The sequence below is a fragment of the Balaenoptera borealis genome (genome assembly GCF_965194805.1).
Source record: "Balaenoptera borealis genome assembly, chromosome: 15".
NCBI classification, from domain to species: domain Eukaryota; kingdom Metazoa; phylum Chordata; class Mammalia; order Artiodactyla; family Balaenopteridae; genus Balaenoptera; species Balaenoptera borealis.
The window spans coordinates 9,107,828-9,123,142 of record NC_138871.1 but is presented as its reverse complement, the minus strand read 5'-3'; the positions used below and the strand labels follow the sequence as shown (position 1 = coordinate 9,123,142).

Here is a 15,315-nt window from a genome sequence, read left to right as displayed (position 1 = left end):
CCAGCAATGTGTGAGTGTTTTTCCAAATCCTCTCCAGGATTTGGTATTGTCACTATTTTCTATTTTAGCCACTCTGGTAGGTGTGTAGTGCTACCTCATTGTGGGTTTTATTTGCATTTCCATAATGGCTAATGTATATTTTTTCATGTGCTTGTTTCACCTTGTGAAATGTCTGTTCATGTCTTTTGCCCATTTTCTAAATAGATTGGTTTTTTTACTGCTGAGTTTTGAGAATTCTTCATATATTCTAAATACTAGGCTTTATTCGGTTTTTGGTTTGCAGATATTTTTTCCTACTGTAGCTTATTTTTTCATCCTCTTAACAGGATTTCTTGCAGGGCGAAAGTTTAAAATTTTGATGAATTACAACTTACTGATTTTTTTTTTTATGGATTATGCTTTTGGTGTCATGTCTAAGAATTCTTTAGTCCTTGATTGTGAAGATTGTCTTTTCTTTTTCTAAAATTTTATAGTCTTAATTTGCATGTAAGTTCGTGATCCATTTTAAGTTTCTTTAAAAAAATTTTTTTTTGCCTATAGATGTCCAGTTCTTTCAGCACCATTTGTTGTAAAGCATATCTTTCCTCCGTTGAATAACTTTTGCATCTTTTGGCATATTTGCTGTTTCTATTTCTGGGTTGTCTATTCTGTTCCTTTGACCGATGCGTCTGTCTCTTCACTGGTACCACACTGTCTTATTGTAGCTATTTAATAGGTCCTGAAATCAAGTAGACTGATTTCTCCCACTTTGTTCTTTTCCAGAGTTGTTTTAGTTTTAAATTTTAAAATAACCTTGTCTAAATATACAAAAAAAAATCTTGTTGGGATTTTGGTAGGAACTGCGTTAAACCTGTGTATCAATTTGGGTGGAACTGACATCTTTACTCAGTTGCATCTTTCAATCCATGTGTATGTGTCCATTTATTTAAATCTTTGGTGTCATTCATCAGCATTTTGTAGTTTTCAGCATATAGGTCCTTAGATGTTTTACTAGATTTACACCTAAGTGGGTTTTCTTTTTAGCAATTACAAATGGTACTGTGTGTTTAATTTTAGTATTCAGATTCAGAGTCATTGTTAGTATGTAGAAAAAAGGTTTTTATGTTTATCTTGTATCCTGAGATCTTGCTGGAACTCCCTTATTCTAGGTGGGTTTTTTTTTGTTTTTTTGGCTGCGCTGCGTGGCATGCGGGATCTTAGTTCCCCGACCAGGCATCAACCCTGTGCTCCTCCCCTACCGCAGTGGAAGTGCGGAGTCTTAACTTCTAGGCCGCCGGGAAAGTCCGTGTTTTTTTGGTTTTGTAGCTTCCTTAGGATCTCCTACATAGACAAGCGTGTCATCTGTATGATAATGCTGATATCTGGTTCCAAACCTAGGGATTCTGATTTAATCCATCTGGACATCAGGAGTTTTAAAATCTTCCCTCTTGATTCTAATAGGCAGTCTAGGCTGAGAAGCCCTAGACCACCCTGCCTACCTGCTCTGCCCCTGGGGACCTGTCTTGCTGTCAGGCCGGCATGGTTATCAGGCTTGAGTTTCTGAGGAACTGGCCCCTCTCAGCCCAGAAAAAACAACCAGGCCATGACAGATAATCAACAAGTTTTAATGAACAAAAAATACTGATAGGTATAAAAAGGTATTTTTGTCTGTCACTTAAGTGTCCCCATTTCCTAGATGGGAAGTGTCTTGTCCATGGACTTGAACGCCTGTTTCTCCCATGGCCCCAGCGTCTGGGTGCGCGGGGCTCTGTCAGGACAGGGCAGGAGCTGCCCATGTGAGGGGAAGGCGTGTGGCCCCTGTTGGGAGCTCTTGTCAGCTTTTTCACAGAATAGAAATTGCCTTGTCCTTGGCCTGAGAAGGCCACCAGTTAGACTAAAAATAACTGCTGCAAAACAGATATCAACCCAGGTTCCTTATGTGAGGGAGGCTAACCTTCATCTTGGAGCCCAACCCTCTGCCTGTGGTTCTCAGTTTAGGGCAGAGCTGTTCTCAGATTCACCTTCTGGCATGTAAGGACCCTGCCCGCCAGCAGTACAGCACAGGTCTGCACCAGTGCAGCGTGACTGGGAAAGGACAGTGAGAGGGGGAAGCTTTAGGGGAGCGTGTGGAGGTGGGGCCTCGGGCCACCCCCAGTCGGTGGAGGAGGGAAAGGAGCAGGTGAGTTCAGAGCCCTCCACGTCCTGCCTCCGAGGGTTAGGGTGAAGCAGCATGGCCGCGGCTGCAGGGGCCAGGTGAGAGCACGCACTCCAGTACCAGGGCCGGGGTGACGTCAGCGCCGGAGGCAGAGTAGGGTTACAGGCCACCGCCCCAAAAGTTGAGTGGGCCGCAAGCAACCCCCAGCACCCAGGCGCGTCCCCCTACAAGGCGAGCCACCAGATAGATAGCCAACCAGAGGGCAGCGGGCAGGCCTGTCCGAAGCCTTCGACAGAGGGCCCAGGGTTTCCCTAAAATAAACATTAGCTCCAGCTCGTCGGCCTTGGAGCTTCTGAGGCAAGCAGGCTGGGGCTGGTCTTCTGTGCAGGGCGTGCTCAAAGCCATCCAGCAGCCCCCTCCAGACGGCCAGACCCGCCAGGCACGGAGGCCCCTGGAGAAACCTGCGCCCAAGGGCATCTGCTGCTGGCCATGCACCGAGTCACCACCTGGTGGCAGGAGGGCCCTGGGGGAGGGCAGAGCCTAGCCGCCTCCTGGACCGGGGACCAGCGGGCACCGAGGAGCCCTGGCACCGGCCCCAGGGAGCTTGAGGCTGTTCCCGTGCTGCTCCGTCCTCAGTCCCCACGCTCCTCCGCGGCCCCTCGTCTGGACCCACTTTGTTTCCTGCACCCGCCTGCCAGCCCCGGGTCCTCTGCGTCAGCCCCCAGCTCGTGCCCCGGCGGGGACCGGCTCAGCCTGGGATGGGAAGCCAGGGAGGCTGCTCTGCCACCTGCCAGGCGTGGAGCCGCCCCTGGTCTGACAGGGCTGCCTGGAGGCGCGGAATCAGCCCTGAGCGGGGAGTCGTGACCGAGGGAGGACCACGCGGGTGAGACGCCTGAGTGGCACGGGGCGGAGGTGACGGGATGGAATGGTGGCTGCGAGTGGCCCCGAGGATCGGCTGTTGGCGGCACCGGGTACGGGGGTGCCCCACGTGGGCCTGCAGTGCTCCCCGGATGCCCCACTGCCAGTCCTGGGCCAGCTACAGTGGGGTCACTGAAGCCGGGGGACGAGGACGCCGGGTGAGTCCCCGCTCTCCCCCCCGAGCTGCCCGCCCCGCTGGCTCGCCTGCCCTCACTGCGGTCGCACGCCCAGCCTGGCCCCGTAGAGCAGCAGCACCTCCATGGCTCTGTAGTGGCCGGGCTGCACCGCCTCGTGCAGAGCCATGTCCCCTTCCTGTCGAGAAGGGGACGTCGTCCTCCTCACCTCCGCTTCCCGGGGAGGGTCAGGTCAGCAGGTACTGTCGCTGAGCTCAGGCTGCCTTAGTCGTGGCTCCCGGGGGTGGAGCCGCCCCAGCCCGGGACAGCCAGACGCCTACCCTGTCCTGTGCGTCAGCGCGGGCCCCGCAGGCGACGAGGTGCTCCAGGCAGTCGCGGTGCGCACGGCCACGTGCAGGGGCGTGCTCCAGATCTACGGGAGCGGTGAGGGTCAGTGTCACTCCAAGCTGGCAAGGCCGTGTCCCACCCCAGGAAGAGCATCGGGCCACCCCGCAGCCTGTGCCCTCCCCTGGTCCCGGGCATTGACCTGGGCGCCCCGGTTAAGCAGCTGTTTGAGGATGTCCAGGTGCCCTCTGCGGCAGGCCCAGAACACAGGGGGCCCGTCCAGCTGCAAAACAAAAGCACCAGAGTAACCCTGACTGCAGAGATGCCAGGCGGGGGGTCTGCCGTGCGGATGGCCCTTCCCTGGTTCTCACCAAGTCCTGAGCGTCCACGGTGGCACCCGCCTCCAGCAGCTTGTTCACGAGCTGGCTGTGACCCTTCGGACAGGCCCAGTGCCAGGCCGTGCGGTGGAGCTGGGGTGGTGCGGACGGGAGTTAGGTGCAGGGAGCACGGCCACCCCCGGAGGTCCCACCTGCGACCCTGTTCCCAGAGCTGGTGCCCTGAACAGAGCTGCTTACTCCCCCGTCGTGTGAAGGGCCTCTCCCTCCAGACTCAGGAGGCATCATGGGACTCGTGCCCCATAAAACAGAAAAGCCCTGCAGTTTCCTAGGCTCTTGACTGGACCACGCTGAAGGCCGCACGCCTGCACCCACCCTCGCTACCTTGTGGACATTGGGGTCCCCTCCGTCTGTCAGGTACTTGTCAGTCAGGGCCTCCTGGTTCTCAGCAGCTGCCTTCAGGAACGCCTCCAGGTCCACGGGCTCCAGCAGGGCCAGGGGCTGCGGCTGGATAAGTTCAAGGACGAGACCAACTCACTCCCCACACTAGGCCTCTGGGACACACAGCCTCACCAGTCTAGCCAAGTGGTTCCAAAGAGCTGGCGGAGGACCAGCGCACTGTTGGCTTATACAAATAATAGATTTAAACACTTGCCCCCAGGACTTCCCTGGTGGCGCAGTGGTTAAGAATCCGCCTGCCAATGCAGGGGACATGGGTTCGAGCCCTGGTCCAGGAAGATCCCCCATGCCGCAGAGCAACTAAGCCCATGCGCCACAACTACTGAGCCTGCACTCTAGAGCCCACGAGCCACAACTACTGAGCCCGCTCGCCTAGAGCCCGTGCTCCGCAACAAGAGAAGCCACCGCAATGAGAAGCCCGCACACGGCAACGAAGAGTAGCCCCCGCTCGCCGCAACTAAAGAAAGCCCGCGCGCAGCAATGAAGACCTAACACAGCCAAAAATACATAAATTAATTAAAAAACAACAACAAAAAAACTTGCCCCCAGAAGATTCTGACTGAATAGGTACGGGGCAGGGTTACAGACTGACTTGTGTTCCGCCCCCCAGCCCAGGTTCATATTGTTGAAGTCCTAACCCCAGTACCTCAGAACGTGACCTTATTTGGAAACAGTCATTGTAGCTGTAATCGGTTAAGATGCCGGCATACTAGAGTAGGGTGGGCCCCGGTCCAATACGAGTGGTGTCCTTATTGAGAGGGGACAGACCTTTGGACACAGGCACGCAGGCAGGGAGAAGGCCACGTGAGCTCAGAGGCAGAGATCGGGGCGATGAGGCCACAAGCCAAGGAACACCACCAACCCCAGAAGCTGGGGAGAGGTGTGGACGGATCAGCCCCCAGAGCCTCAGAAGGAACCAACCCTGCCTGCCGACTCCTTGATCTTGGACTTCCAGCCTCTGAGACGACCATAAATAGCTGTTGTTTAAGCCCCCAGTTTGGGGTACTTGGTTCCAGCAGCAGCCGCGGAAAACGACGCCGGGGCGGAGGGCCCCCAGGTGCGGGCTGTGCAGCCGCGGCGGCAGTGTCACTCCTCCCCAGGCCTCCCACGGGGACGGGGTGGGGGGCGCTCCTGCTCAGGCACTCCAGCCCTGGTGTGGCACTCCCACGCACCAGCCTTCCCGCTCACCTTGACCTCAGGCTCGGGTGCCCTGGCGGGGACTCTGCGTTTCAGTCGCTTTTCTCTCTGTCTTTGAACCAACGTTTCCAGGTCAGCCAGGCTCTCCAAGTTAGCTCTGAGACTGCTGCATCTTTCAAGCTGGGGCAGAAACAGGACGCCAGCCACTGGCTGCTGGCCACGGCAACCCTGGGGCGGCTCTTGGTTGTTCTAACCCTCGTCTTCCCAGCTGCAGGAGAAGCGCCGCGCCCAGGCTGTCAGACCCCGAGCCCCGGGCTCACAGCCCCCCTGCTTCGCCTGCCCGTGGCCCCTGCCCCCCGCCACTCACTCTCCTCCTCTCCTCGTCCAGTTCCTGCCTCTCCCGGGCCTCGGCCTCCTGGGGCCCCAGCCTCCAGGATCAGACACTCCATGTCCACGTCCCAATTCTTTCCTTTCGACTCTCTCCCCACTTACCTATAGGAACAGACAAAGATAAAGAACCAGAAAAATTAGGAGCCCTCACAAAACACAACTGTGCCAGATGGGAGTCCTGCCAGGAGCTGACGTACAGAGATTAGTGATCTGGATGTGGACCTGAGAGCTGGCCTGACCCCTCTCAAAGCTCCATGGCAGACCGAGCCCCGGCCGGCTCCCTGACCCCCGTGCTTGTCGCTGGCTCTCACCACCTGCAGCATTGCCCGAGGCCCGGGGGCCGACTGCTGCTCACTCTGTCCTGTCAGCGGGAACCTGGCGGCGGGGGCCTGACGCCGCATCTATTTATGCTGCTGGGCTGCGTCCAGGTGAGCTCAGGGCCTCCCTCCTGGGCTGTTGTCCTTACATTCCTACCCGATCACACCACACTGCCACCTGACCCCAAGCCTGGGGGACAGAGGAGATGCCTCCCGGATAAAATTCTGAATTCCTATGTTCAAATTTTGGCTCTTCGTGAAGCTGTGTTTCTTCATAATAAAATGGGGTAACACTAGCACTTACCTCTTGGAGCTATAAGGATGAAATGACTTACCGGGGCTGTGCTTAGGGCAGACCCCACCAAACAATGGTCCGTTCTTTTCTTCCTCCCCTGGCCCCCAGCCCCGTGATTCAGCGGCTGGGGAGCCCTGAGGAATAAGCACGTTGAGGGGAGGGAAAAGGCTGGAATGATACTGAGGGCAGAGCCTAGGGCTTCCCGCCACGTAGAACTACATTCCATTCCCTTCTAAAGCAAACTCAGGCAGCCTAACACTTCCTGGGCCCTGCAACCCGCCTCCCAGCAGCGGCTGTCCTGGGCTGAGGCCGGCAGGGCCCTGGCCCGCAGTGGGGCTTGTGGGGTCAAGTGACGCCCCGGGCCTCGCTACCCTCCATGCCCCATCCCTCACGACAGACATCCCGAAGTGTCACTGATGTGCCTGCATCTCTCACTGCCCAGGGAACTCGAGCACCCTTCTCCTTGTCCCCAGCCGAGGCAGCCAGACCCTCCAGACCATTTCCCCAGCAAAGACCATCAACACAGTTGAGCTCAACCGATACCCAGCCACACCTGTGTCTTCCGGGGTCACCTGCCACTTCCCGTTCCTCTTTGGCCATCACACTCAAGGATTTTCTCGTCTACCATCGCCAGACACCGTTCTCACTGTGTGTCTCTCTTGCTCCTTAACCCCTCACCACCTCACATGAGAACTAGGCAGACAGGCCAGAAAAGAACTACAGGTTTCTACTCCTAAAACCTCAGGCACCAGAAAGGAGCTGCCCAACCTACCTCTGCATTCTGCTGAGACGGTCTGGGGGTGCCCAGACCACTGTCCGGCCTCCGCTCCAGGCCCTCACCAACTGCTGGATGCTGACGAAGTCCACGGTCCCCCCTGCTCCTCACGCCCCCAGTGAGAGGAGCCGAGCAGCTCAGCCCTTTTATAGGAGGGCTGTCGGGGGCCGGGGGCGCAGGGCAGAGGCTCGGGCCCCCGCCAGACAACTCCGTGGCTCCGTAACACCCACCAAAGTACCGGTGTGGGCACACAGCCCACTGTGGGCGGGAGAAAGAGCTGTTTTGAGCTGAGTCAGTTGCATCCTCAGACACCCCCCATCCTGCACCTGTGCCATCCCCCCCACACCTACTCAGAAGTGATTCAACCAATAAACACACATCCTGGGTGCTGGGCCGCCAGCCCAGGTTCAGGGGGAAATAGCTCCCATTCTCCTAAGTGTAGATGCCCTCGAGAAAAAGAAGTGAGCCTCCACGTTGCTGTAGGTCTGGCTGCCTGAGACCCTGGGAGACCCAGCCCAACTGCCCTGGCAAAAGGAAGCCAGACTCCTAAAGAGGACCTCTAAAGGACAGACACAAGAGGCTGACCTCTGCCTCACGAAGCTTCCTGGCTGCAACAGATCAAGTGATTTCCCAACTCCCAGCCAGTTTCCAGGCCGCCCGGGCTGCTCCTGGTGGTGGTTTCCTTGCCCAGATACCCATCCTGCTCCCTCAGGTTTCCTTCCCCAGATACCCACCCTGCTCCCTCACCACTGTGACAGTCAAGGTCAACGATTAAGCTAGGCCACCATCAGGAGCCAAGCCCAGCCCATCATCAGCCCCTCATGCCTCTTGAAGAGCCTCCCACGGCCGACACGCAGGTCCCCCCCACCAGGGACCTGGTGGACCTGGGCACAGAGACACCTGTCGCCAGGAAGGTGAGGTTCAGATCCGCTCCAGGCCCAAGTACGAACGTTAACCATTTATCCAGTTGCAAAGCAATCCGTCTGCAGCTACCAAAGCCAAACTTCCTAATTCTCCCTAAGACACCAAGCACATCTTCCACCCAGCTGTGCCTTGAATTCTGCCTTGACCTTTGAAGGGAAATCTGATTGCTCGTGTCTCTCCGATTCTGGAGTCTTATTCACTAGCTATCAGATTTCCTAGTGAATAAGACTTGGAGCAACATGAGCAGAGGTGACCAGGACAAGCCAGTGGGAGGGAGAACCATGGATCCAGGGCAGCCCGAGGCCCCACCCACAGCTGGCTTCTTGGTGACTGCTTCCCAGCTCTGAGACCCAGGGAGCCCAGAGCTTTGGAGAGAAACTCCATCCTTATGCTCCAGGGTGTTTTTGTCAAAGGTGATTCTTGCCGGTGGTCCTGAGGAGGGAGACCGTTACCTGGAGGAGAGTGAGGGGGAAACTGACAAGAACAAGCAGACTGGGGCTTCCCTGGTGGTGCAGTGGTTAAGAATCCGCCTGCCAATGCAGGGGACACGGGTTCGAGCCCTGGTCTGGGAAGATCCCACATGCCGTGGAGCAACTAGGCCCGTGAGCCACAATTACTGAGCCTGCGCGTCTGGAGCCTGTGCTCCGCAACAAGAGAGGCCGCGATAGTGAGAGGCCCGTGCACCGCGATGAAGAATGGCCCCCACTTGCCGCAACTGGAGAAAGCCCTCTCACAGAAACGAAGACCCAGCACAGCAATCAATCAATCAATCAATCAATCAATTAAATAAATAAATAAATAAAAATAAATAAAAGAACAAGCAGACTTCAGCTCTGGACTCCACTGCCGGCCACACAGAGACTCCTGTCCTCCAACGTCTGAGGGCGAGGGCACCGACAGGCTGCCTCAAGTTCTCAGCAGAAGACTTATTGGTATTCACATGAAACTAACTGGTATTGACTTAATACTGGTATTACTTATCAAAGAAAAAATTTACTTCTGGTAGAAAATCCAAACATAGCAAATCAAGCTCAGGACCCCCTTGGTTAAGCACTCTTGCCGTGGAGCCCGGGGAACCCATGGGTACAGTTTAACACACAGCCTCCCGAGGCTCCTCCTGTGTGTTGTGTGTACGCACCTACATGCTTCTACATACTTTACGTAACCGCGACTCGGCACTCTTTCCACATTAGCATACGCTGCGCTCAAAGTGCCAGAACCGCACCGTCCCCCTGCTGCGAACACTTAGGTTATCTCTGCAATTTTTTTTTTTTTTTGTACATTACACCCCATGCTCCAGTCCACATTTTTGAAAATGCCTCTGTAAATAAACATCTTTGGGGACTTCCCTGGCGGTCCAGTGGTTAGGACTCAGCGCTTCCACTGCAGGGGGTATGGGTTCGATCCTTGGTCGGGGAACTAAGATCCTGCAAGCCGCTCGGTGAGGCCAAAAAAACCCCCCAAAAGCAAACATCTTTGTGCACACAGATGAATATTTCTCTCGGGACCTACAGAGAAATCAATGTATTGGCCCTGTTCACTTAAATTTTAATAGATATTGCCAAACTGCCGTCCACACCGGCGGTAACCAATTTCCATGAACAGATGAAAACACAGTTAAGACAAAGAACAGCATCAAAGAGAAAAGAAAAAAGATATATATAATTATGTACATATATATATATAACAAAGGATCAATATCCAGAATACATAAATAACTCCTATGAATCAAAAAAGAGAAAAATTTTAGATGGACAAAGGGTACGGACAGGAAGGTCACAGAAGACAGGCGTTCAACCTCACTAGCAATTAGTGATGCAACAAAACAGTAGCACTTTGTAGTCTATCAGACGGTTAAAACGAATGAAATTACTATAAACGCAAGTGTTGGTCAGGTTCTGGGGAGGTGGGCGCTCCCATATGCTGCCCGCGCGGTGCCGGGCACCCTCCCCGGCACTGCCCAGATATTCGCTCGTCTCACCCCCGTGGGGACTCCGAGGCAGCCCACTGTGTCATTCCCACCCTAGAGATGAGGACGCAGGGGACCTCCCTGGCGGTCCCGTGGTTAAGACCGCGCTTGCACTGCATGGGGCACGGGTTTGATCCCTGGTCAGGGGAACTAAGATCCTGCGTGCCGTGAGGCAAAAAAAAAAAAATGAGGACGCAGGACAGATGGGTCAAGTGACTTGTACCAAGGTCACTCGGCTAGAAGGCAGCTGTTCATTTGTCACATATTCCGCCGTTTCTTCTCATGCTTACATACTTTTGTATCTTCAGATTGGGGTCTTTTCTCGAAATTTATTTTTGTGCGTGGGATGAGGTAAGGATATAACTTTATTTTTTCCAAACGGATAGATGTTTCCACATGAACTAATTTAGAATACGGTCATCTGTCCAGGCTGGCGCACTGGCAGCCCCACCAAATTGCCGCCCCTGCTTCCCCAGTGACCACAATGCGGCTCTTCCGGGGTCCTCCAGCCTCAGGATCCCACCCTGCGGCTCGGGCGCTGACCGAGGCAGGGGCTGGGAGGGCTAGTCTGTGTACCCCACACGCAGCCCGTGACAAGAGCGGGGAGACTCAGCTGGCCAGCAGGTCCCGCAGGTCGCTGTTGCAGGGCAGCAGGTCACAGGCGAGTCGTGCCTTCCGGTCCCGGACGGCCTTCAGGGCTGGGCTGTGTTGCAAGAGGAGGGAGCAAATGTCCACGTGACCCTTCTCGGCGGCCTGTGGGGAGAGAGGCCCGGATCAAAAGCCGTACCCCACTGGACCCTGTTCTTTTTTGCTCCACTTCTGGGGCCCTTTTGGTCCGAGAAAAGGTCTCGTGGAAATGGAGGCGCTGGCCGTCTGAGCCGGTTTCCTCTAACCCCTGCCAAACTGAAATGACGTGCTGCAGGGTGGTGGGGCACCCTGGTGCCACTTGGGCAGTCAGCTTGAGCTTTTCTTCCTTGTGTCCTTTGCTCAGTGGCCATGCTTCTTTGCCCAGGCCTGCACATTAAGAACGAGGACAGAACCTTGGATCTCTAAGCATCTTTACAAACATTCAGATTGTCTATAGGGTGCTGGGTGCCATGGGCACAAGACACATCAGACACGGCCCCTGTCCTCTGGGAACTTTCAGATGAGCGGAGAGAAACAGGCCCAGTACCCAGCTTTCTCCTCGTCCCCTCGGAGATCAACGATCCCAACCTGGATGTCAATTTCTAACCTACATCCTCCAAAAAAGAACAGTGTTAAGTGATTTACATGGATTATCTTACTTAACTTTTACAATAACCATCAGAGGTAGGAAGTATCATTATTTCCACTTTATAGATGAAAAAACTGAGGCTTATAAAAGTTGAGTAACTCGCCCAAGGTCACAGAGCTAATGTGGCAGCATGGGGAATTCTAAGCCAGGTCTGTCTGACCTCAAAGTCCGAACTCTCAATAGCTATGTTATATCACTATATTCCCTACTCCTCCCAAGAGACAAATTAAAGGGCTACGAGGGCTCCTGAAAGGTATCAAAGTTAATATGAGTACCAAACACCATCTCAAATTTGAATCTAAATCTTTATTCAGCATAAATATTATCTTGATGAGTACAGACCTGGGATTCTCAATTGTACTGCTTCAATTCAGGCAGTAGTGTGTTGTGAGCAGTTGTAAGATGAATTCCAAATAATTTTTGGCAAAAAAAAGTGCCAATGTTTGCAGAAGGAAGCAAGGGAGGGAGGAGGCAAGCAGGCTGGAAGGAAGGGATGATTCGTATTCCTCACACACATGCATTCCCCCAATTTCACGAGAATGCCGCAAAGTGCGGGTGACACCAGCTAGGTCCATCCACGGCAGTGTCCTGCCTATCAACACCCATCATGTGAGCTGTGGCAGTGAAACACTCAAGCCAACACCAGTTTAGACCACTGAGAAACGAGCAACCTGCCTCTCTAATCAGCAAGGGTCTCAAAACAAAACAACCCCCAGCTGCTCACTTAGCACCTGAGCTCAGTGCTGAGGCCACAGCAGGAAACAGGACCAATCCCAGCTGCCTCCAGTGCGATGGCGCTCACACAGGGAATTTCAAGGGGGAGAAGAGTCAGAAGTCAAGCACAGGGTGCTTCCGGGCACCCCGATGCGTGAGCTGTCCTCCCCTGAGGAAATGGGAAGGCTCTCCGAGGGCGTGATGTAGAAGCTGCAATCCAGGAGGAAGGACAGACACAGGTCAGAGGGAAAAGGGTGATGTGAGGCATCCAGATAGGAAGAGATGTTGTCTATGGCCTGCAAGTGATAGAGAAGCAGGTTCAAGAAACTGAAGACGACTAGCGGGGCAAGGAGAAGCTGGCAGGTAGGCAGGGGCTGACCCCAGAGGGCCTGTAAACCAGCTTACGGCCTTGGTAAAAGCAAGCCTCCCAAGGACTCTAAGGCATGGCATGGTCAGAATTGCTTTTTAAACCATCACTCTGGGAGAAAATCAGTGGGGCTAAGAGAGGAACAGGTTGGCACACATAGGCCGTAAGTATCCATCAACCGCGTCTCAAAGATGCACAAGAAATCGGTAAAAGGGGATGCCTTAAGGGAGGTGACTTGGAAGACTGAGGGACCAGGGGTCGAGGGGGAGGGAAACTTGTGTCCACGGTAGACATTCTGTACTCCTCAAACCGTGCACAGTGGGTAGGTGTTTCTAGTCAGAAAACATTTAATTAAATGATCACTCCGATCACAGTGTGGAAAGCAGGCTACAGGGACAGGCAAGAGTGGGTGCAAGTTTCAGAAAACCACGTGGAAAAGCACTGAGGACACATCATTAAGGGGAAGAAAGAGAAAATGACGCCATACGTTTAGTTCTAATTTATGTGCGCAGGAGACATGCTGGAAAATTATACGTTAATCCTAAAGTGACGAGAGGTGAGCACTGAGATTACAAATGATTTCAATTTTCTACTTTATGCTTTTCCGTTTTCCCCATGTTTTCTACAGTGAACACATTGTAACTTTCACTTTTTTATTTTTGACCACTCCTTGCGGGATCTTAGTTCCCCAACCAGGGACTGAACCTGGGCCCATGGCAGTGAAAGCGCCGAGTCCTAACCACTGGACAGTCAGGGAAGTCCCATGTTATAACTTTTCTAATGAGAGAAGACAAGTTCTTGCAACCTGTGAAACTTCTGAGAGGGGACCCACCTTGTGCAGACTGGTCATGCCGTCGTCGTCCACCAGCCTGGGATTGGAGCCGTGCGACAGCAGGAGCCGGGCGATGTCCGTGTGCCCACAGTAGCTGGCCCGGTGCAGAGCGGTGGCCCCCCCGTGGGTCTGGGCATCACACTTGGCCCCGCTCTCCAGCAGGAACTGGCACACGGCATAGTGCCCGTTGCGGCTGGCGTAGTGCTGTGGGTAACAGAGCCGGGGTCAGGGGGCAGAACCCCGGCGGGGAGTGCCCCCTCCGGTACCTGGGTGACCAGGGTGAGCCTTCATTCCTAGCTTCAGTTTCCGCCACTGGAAAGTGGGGATAATAACCATTCCTACCTCACAGAATCCTGATGAGAATGAAGTTAAATAACTAATGCAAAGCACTTATGCTAATTAAAAAAACCCCAGGTTCACGTGATGCTTAAACAGAAACCCTGCTGGGAGAGGAGGAAAGGTGGGAGAAGAGAAAATGCAAACATCATCCCGTCCCCACCCCCAGAGAGCAGGAACCCGATGAGGCTCATCCCCAGCTCACCAGAGCCGTGTAGCCGGCGGAGTCGGGCTGGCTGGGGTCCGCTGCCTTCTGGATTAAATACTTCACTCGGCCCAGGTCTCCGTTCAGGGCTGCAGACCAGATTCCTGCAGAAGGACAACCCGAGCACTGAATAACGCTGAATGACTGGGGGCTTCCAGCGCTCCCTTTACCTCCTGACCTCTTGTTTTCTCATCTATAAAATGGAAATTCATGGGTTCAACAAATATTAACACGAGCACCTCCTTCCTCCGTATCAAGGATTGCGCTGGGTGCTGGCGACATCGCTGTGAGCAAGACAGACCAGGGGCTTGTCTAACCAGGACAGGAGATTGGGCAGACACAGTCACCCCTCTTCCCACTGCAAACACACCAGTGCTGGATAAAGTACTGTTTAAGATGTTTGAATATATAGTCACAGTCAAAAGGAAGAAAAGGACATTGCCAGGTGCCAGCACAAAGTGAAAACCACAGCCAAAATGGTGAACAGTCACCCCATCTGTGGAATCCCGAGAGTCCTCAGAACCGTCCCACAACTCAGGGGCTTTGGCTGGAACGTCTGAGCAGCGTCTGGAGCAAAGTCGGCAGTGTGCACGGTGAGAAACCAGACAGAGCCAGGCTCTGTGCACAAAGCCGGGGGTGGCGAGCGCAGCAGCAAGGACAGTCTGGGGCCAAAGAGTTAGCCCGCTGAGCCCACAGGTGGGGATGACATCGCCTGCCTCGAGGCCATCTCTGCCATATCTCACGCCTGCAGCGCCCAACACGCAGCCCCCCCGGTCTGAAGCTCCATCCCCTCGGGGTGGGTGCAATACCCTGGCTGCAGACTCTGCTGCCCAGGAGCAGACCCGGGAGCAGGACTGGGTGCCCCGGGGTCGCACCAGGTGAGGAGCCGGGCCCAGCCGCACCACTGGGGAAAGTTCCTGAAACCAAAGCCTGGTTCCCGACCTGCACGCGAGCCGGTGTTTCTAATGCCGAGCTCCCGCCGGGTCCCTGGCGGGCTCTCAGTACGCGGGAGCGGTGAGCCCACCGCCCGCCAACGCTCCGACTAGGTCCCCGGGCTGCCTCCCCCTCGGGGCCCCGGTTCTCGGCCACCTCCTTTGCCCTGGGGGCCTGGGGACGCCGGAAGGCGCCGGGCCGGTAGGGCCGCGCGCCCGCCTCACCCCTCTCGAAGTCCATCTCGTCCAGCGTCTGCTGCACGCCGAGAGCCGCGCTGGGGCGGGAGCAGCAGGGACCTTCGGCGCAAGGCCGCGGCACCGCCATGCCGCCCTCGGCGCCGTCCCACCCGCTGGCGGTGCGGCCGCGGGTAAAGTCACGGGCACGGGCGCTGGCGGGGCCTCGGCGCGCTGGGCGGGCGCAGCGCTGCCCACCCTCCCGGTCTGACCACTCGGCGTCCGCACGAGCCACGGGGCAGACCAATCAAGCGTCTGGGTCTGAGCCCGGGAGCCAATCGCGGCGGTGGGGTGGGACCTGGGGGGGG

The 15,315-nt window shown here is 55.2% G+C and overlaps 3 protein-coding genes across 6 annotated transcripts in view; 1 reads left to right on the top strand and 2 right to left on the bottom strand.

Moving 5' to 3' along the window:
- The window catches only part of CNNM3 (cyclin and CBS domain divalent metal cation transport mediator 3), a 46,128-nt gene that overhangs the window by 26,312 nt on the left and 4,501 nt on the right, over window positions 1–15,315 (top strand). The window contains exon 8 of one of the 2 annotated variants that reach the window (XM_082356170.1): window positions 1,441–1,653. The exons of the other annotated variant lie outside the window; for it this stretch is intronic. Within the exon in view, the coding sequence (XP_082212296.1) occupies window positions 1,441–1,454 (14 nt within the window). The 3' untranslated portion in view covers window positions 1,455–1,653. Of the gene's footprint in view, window positions 1–1,440; window positions 1,654–15,315 lie in introns of those variants that run through there. 2 annotated transcript variants of the gene reach the window in all.
- ANKRD23 (ankyrin repeat domain 23) lies at window positions 1,584–9,039 on the bottom strand. The gene is given in 12 exon segments (XM_082356483.1): window positions 1,584–3,170; window positions 3,174–3,198; window positions 3,267–3,364; window positions 3,507–3,565; window positions 3,568–3,598; window positions 3,695–3,793; window positions 3,882–3,980; window positions 4,230–4,352; window positions 5,493–5,621; window positions 5,809–5,858; window positions 5,861–5,933; window positions 6,029–9,039. Coding segments are annotated over 12 exon segments (1,278 nt in total). The 5' UTR covers window positions 6,233–9,039; the 3' UTR covers window positions 1,584–2,882.
- ANKRD39 (ankyrin repeat domain 39) lies at window positions 9,780–15,218 on the bottom strand. 3 transcript variants are annotated; one of them, XM_082356192.1, is made up of 4 exons: window positions 14,999–15,199; window positions 13,842–13,945; window positions 13,301–13,504; window positions 9,780–10,864 (listed from the first exon to the last, which is right to left on the bottom strand). In XM_082356192.1, the coding sequence occupies exons 1-4, from the start codon at window positions 15,096–15,098 to the stop codon at window positions 10,721–10,723; spliced, it is 552 nt and encodes a 183-aa protein (XP_082212318.1). In that variant the 5' UTR covers window positions 15,099–15,199; the 3' UTR covers window positions 9,780–10,720. The 3 variants fall into 3 exon arrangements, with proteins under 3 accessions (XP_082212318.1, XP_082212317.1, XP_082212319.1); XM_082356191.1 differs by lacking the exon at window positions 9,780–10,864 and adding an exon at window positions 11,353–12,397 and having other exon boundaries at window positions 14,999–15,218; XM_082356193.1 differs by lacking the exon at window positions 9,780–10,864 and adding an exon at window positions 11,354–12,311 and having other exon boundaries at window positions 14,999–15,214.

What these genes read in the sequence shown, in the direction of transcription:
- ANKRD39 (XM_082356191.1), bottom strand. Translation starts at nt 15,098, where the DNA reads ATGGCGGTGCCGCGGCCTTGCGCCGAAGGTCCCTGCTGCTCCCGCCCC. An exon ending in CCGCCGGCTACACGGCTCTG is followed by an intron (nt 13,505 to 13,841) that starts GTGAGCTGGGGA and finishes TGTTACCCACAG; the next exon opens with CACTACGCCAGCCGCAACGG. An exon ending in GCATGACCAGTCTGCACAAG is followed by an intron (nt 12,398 to 13,300) that starts GTGGGTCCCCTC and finishes TATCACTTGCAG; the next exon opens with GCCATAGACAACATCTCTTC.